The 4,386-nt window shown below is 32.0% G+C and overlaps 2 protein-coding genes across 2 annotated transcripts; both read right to left on the reverse strand.

The window, feature by feature from the left end:
- Nucleotides 1-243: 243 nt before the first annotated feature.
- LOC112590863 lies at nucleotides 244-1,512 on the reverse strand. Its single transcript, XM_025334446.1, has one exon. The coding sequence runs from the start codon at nucleotides 1,510-1,512 to the stop codon at nucleotides 244-246; it is 1,269 nt and encodes a 422-aa protein (XP_025190231.1).
- A 1,758-nt stretch (nucleotides 1,513-3,270) lies between these two features.
- Nucleotides 3,271-4,050, reverse strand: LOC112590864. Its single transcript, XM_025334447.1, has 3 exons — nucleotides 3,927-4,050; nucleotides 3,812-3,854; nucleotides 3,271-3,733 (listed from the first exon to the last, which is right to left on the reverse strand). The coding sequence occupies exons 1-3, from the start codon at nucleotides 3,988-3,990 to the stop codon at nucleotides 3,271-3,273; spliced, it is 570 nt and encodes a 189-aa protein (XP_025190232.1). The 5' UTR covers nucleotides 3,991-4,050.
- Nucleotides 4,051-4,386: the final 336 nt, after the last annotated feature.

Below are 4,386 nucleotides of genomic sequence, written 5' to 3' on the forward strand. Positions count from 1 at the left end.
TGGTGAATTTTTGTAATGGTTTCGCAAAAATGTGAAACAAAGCGCGCGCATTTTGAATTATTAACCATAATGCATATTGTTACATTTCATTCCAATAAGCAATACAAATAATTATTTTGATAAAAACATAAGTAAGTATAATGTAATTTAATATAGAGTTCATTTAAACGTATAATACAAATATATTATACAAAATAATTAAAATTAAAATATATACAAATAAATTTATTATAATCTAAGCAACTAAATATTCGCATCAAATACGTCGTCATCATCATCATGTTCATCGCTCCAATCGCTATCATCGTCTCTTAATGTTATAATGATCGGCTCTAACATGACATCCCTCAAAATTTCCTTTTCATTATCTTGATTTTGGATTTTTTCTGCGTGTGCAACACACTTTGCCCAATCTTCTTGTGTTACTGCATCCATAGCCGCGTGCGCTAACTTTTCTACGTCAGCCATCTTAAAAGTGTTATTGTTTTTAGCTACCTCCCCTTTAACCTTTGCCCAAATCAATTCAATTGGGTTATATTGACAATGGTATGGAGGTAACCTTATCACTTCATGGCCCATTTCCAGTGCTATTTCATCTAATTCGTAGCGTTTGTACATTGGAATGAGTTGTTTTACACGCTCGCGTAATTCAGATAACCGCTCTAGTGGTGAAAATTCAATATTTTTATTTTTCAGCCACTCTTCTACAACGGCTTTTCTGCTATTGCTTTTTGGAAAATTATCTTTAAGCTGTGAGTGGTAAGATGCATTGTCCATCACAATTACAGATGGCTCTTCGAGGTGGTTCAACATATTTATAAACCAATTTTTAAATACTTCCGAATTCATTGACGTATGATAGTCGCTCTCAAAACTGCTAACATTAGCTCGAAATATTAATTTGGAATCGCTAATAAAACCATATTTTGCAGAACCTGCGTGGCAAATTATGAGGCGACCCCCTTTGCCTGTGGGTACTTTTAAACCCTCGGTCTGTTCTGCATTTTGCCATATACGTGTTCTACTATGATTTTGGTTTATCCACGTCTCGTCCAAATAAACTACGGGACGGGTATCGTTTTGTTCGCGAAGCGTACAGATTTTTCGTAAAAATGCACAACGAAGTGCAACAATGTCGTTCCTTTCCATGAGAAATTTCCTTCCATCATTGCACTTTTTAAACGAAAATTTTAAATTTTTCAAAAGCGAACGCATCGACCAAACAGAGCCTTCCCAATTGCACTTCTTTTTCACTTCCGTTAAAATAGTAAGAGCTGTTGGGTACTCACCTCTATCGTAAAACTCGTGTACTACTCTGCGTACTATATCTGCGTCGAAATCGTCTAACTCGGTCAATGGTTTTGCACGTTTATACGTTTTACGCGGAGACTTGAACGAAACAACTTGTTGATCTGAATCCAAACTATCTTTTCCTTCTTTGCATACGCGCCTTACAGTACGTTCTGATAATCCACAAGCTTCAGCTGTTACCTTGAGGGACTGAGCAAACATAGATGGAGTAATTTCATCTTGTTTGGAGAGATCTTTTATAAATTTGTACACCGAAAATATTATTTTTTTTACTCTGACTACGAGTGTCACTACTACTGCCGGCCATTGTATAATTAAAAAAAAAAATGTAACAAAAATAGTAGTAAATAATAATATATTGGTTAAATTCAGTTATTGAAGCCTGATGTAATAAAACACAAGTACACAACACAACACAACACGGGTAATATTCGTTAACGAATGACGTATATTGCTGTTGGGTCGTAGCCTGTAGGGACGCAGATGTTATGGGTACAACAGCACAATACAAATTCCTCAAGTACAATTGGTAACCAAATCAAGAAAGAAGGCAAAAAGGAAAAATGTAAAGATCCCATTCAAAATTGTGCGCCGGTCAAATGTTGTAAACCAACCGCGCCTTGCGTGAAGCACTTTGAGAACCACTGTTTAACGAAAAAAAAAAATGTTCCTAACACATTGCCAGCGGCCACTTTTCATTCTCCCGACTTTAATACCTCCCTAAATTTTGCCAAAGTTATAATTTTATCATCTTCATTTTTTTGTGTAAGAACTCTCTTTTGCAAAATCCATGCATTTACCACACATGTATCTAGTAAATGGTAAAACAACCTTATGTACCATTTTCTACTCCTCATACGGATTTTATATCTGCCAATATTGGCATCTAACAAATCTACCCCTCCCATATGCTTGTTGTAAATAGTTACAGCACTTGGACATGGCACATTTACACTTTTTTTTTGAGACTTAGAAAACCTTAAAACTTCAGATTTTGGCTGTTCACCAATAAATGTAGACAATAAAGTAACCAAACGATTATCTTTCCATACAACTGCACTTAGAATATTATTTTGTATTTTTGTGATACATTCAGCTGATGACCCTCTTTCAGATTTCATGAATTCTTTTTCATTTGGAAGCTTTACTTGTTTTAACCTGTTTCTACGTACAGTTCCAAGTGACAAAACCCCAATATTTTTTAAATATACCAAAAGACCCAAAGAAGTATAATAATTGTCAAAATATACTACATAATTTTTATAAGTAGGTATAATTCTACAAAGTCTCACTACTATATTAGCACTTGCACCTAAATCAGGTTCATTTGTAAGGCGATATTGAGGGTCATTTTCTTGGCCACTATATATTTCAATGTTATAGGCAAAACCTGAAACACCTGCTAAAATAAACAGTTTATAGCCCCATTTATGAGGTTTCATAGGCATATACTGCTTCATGTAATGTCTTCCTTTAGTAGCACATAGTTGCTCATCAACAGATAGTGACTCCTCTAAAGGTACAGTTTGAAATCTTTTTTTTAAGAGTTTCTAAAACAGTTCTAATTCTAAACAATCTATCATGCCCTGGTTGTCCTCTAGGGATATAAATATCATTATTACAAAAATGTAGGAACTGTCTAATTTTTTTCAAATTTATTTACTGTCATAGTGTTTTTTATTACATTATTTTCTAAATTCTCAGACCAATATTGCCTAATATCAGGAACTATACATACGGAAGTCATAATACATATTCCCAAATATCGTTTTAAATCAGTTTCTGTTATTTCAAATGGTTTATTCACATTTTTTTTGTAAACTATACCTCAACGATTCTTCACATATATGTTGTAAGAGATCAGAAGAAAAAAAATAGTTAAAAAAAATCTAAAGGGGATTCTAAATCAAAAAAAAAGGGTCTTGTGGGAGAGAAGTGTCACCTTTAAATTTAATTTCATCAGGAGAAATCTGAAATGGTCGCTTTTTTCCAAACAACAGATTTAATTTCACGAAATTTGGTTCGTTTAGTAGTATTTATTTTATCAACAGTTGGAGTGTGCACGACTGACACTTCACTAGTTTTATTACTATTTACCAAAGGCTGCCTTAAATTTAAAGATTCAGAATTGGGTACAACAATAAGTATCGGATCTGCTAATTCAATAGCATTATTTGGAATAAAAATATTTTGATCTAAATCAGGAAGGTCAATAATATCAACATTATCATCATTATGATCATACATATCAGTATCATAATTTTCACAAACCAGTTCATCTATATTGAAATCCTCTAATTCATCCTCAGATCCTTCAGGAGGTGTTAAAAAAAGTAGATCTTCAATTTCATTATCTTGCAATATATTTTTTGAAGCCATAGTACAAAATTCTTGTAGATCAATAATGAATGATACAAATATCCTATTTTATTAAATTGAAACAGGACTTTCAATTAAACAGTAAAAAAAACAAATTAAATAATAATTTTTCGAAACTTACCAAGAAAACTTGTGATGGAAACGTTGAAACTTGTAATATTGATCAATAAGTAAAGAAAAAGTTATCAAATATGTAGAGAAAATAAATAAATAACGAATGATAATTATTACTATACCTTGTACGCATATGTAGCAGATATGCAACTTATCCAATTGACTGGGTTTTTCATTGCTAACCATTGTAATTGATTAAAAATAACTATTTTAAATGTTAAGAAGACAACAATAAATCCAATAATATTTTTTTTTCAACTAGTTTATTATGATATTTCAAACAAAATTAATGTGATAAAAACATGCCTATCAGCAGTTTTCTGATATTACGATGCACACTACTAAACAGCTGATTTATGGCGGTTAAGAGGCTATAAGGTAACTTCAACACGGTAATATATAAACATAGGTATGCTTATGATAATATAAATGACGAGCTATATGCCGATACTGACACTTTTTTCTTGGTTATAATACGTTTTAGTTGTTGTAGCAGATATGCTACATATGCAATGAAGGGTTAATAAAATAATTTTTACTATTAAAGTTTTTTTATAATTTTTATTAAAATAATACACGTCT

The sequence above is a fragment of the Melanaphis sacchari genome, unplaced genomic scaffold (assembly GCF_002803265.2).
Source record: "Melanaphis sacchari strain LSU unplaced genomic scaffold, SCAv2.0 Contig1218_pilon_pilon, whole genome shotgun sequence".
In the NCBI taxonomy this organism is placed as follows: domain Eukaryota; kingdom Metazoa; phylum Arthropoda; class Insecta; order Hemiptera; family Aphididae; genus Melanaphis; species Melanaphis sacchari.

What these genes read in the sequence shown, in the direction of transcription:
- LOC112590863 (XM_025334446.1), bottom strand. Translation starts at nt 1,512, where the DNA reads ATGTTTGCTCAGTCCCTCAAGGTAACAGCTGAAGCTTGTGGATTATCA.
- LOC112590864 (XM_025334447.1), bottom strand. Translation starts at nt 3,990, where the DNA reads ATGGTTAGCAATGAAAAACCCAGTCAATTGGATAAGTTGCATATCTGC. An exon ending in CTGCTACATATGCGTACAAG is followed by an intron (nt 3,855 to 3,926) that starts GTATAGTAATAA and finishes CTTTACTTATTG; the next exon opens with ATCAATATTACAAGTTTCAA. An exon ending in TTCCATCACAAGTTTTCTTG is followed by an intron (nt 3,734 to 3,811) that starts GTAAGTTTCGAA and finishes TTAATAAAATAG; the next exon opens with GATATTTGTATCATTCATTA.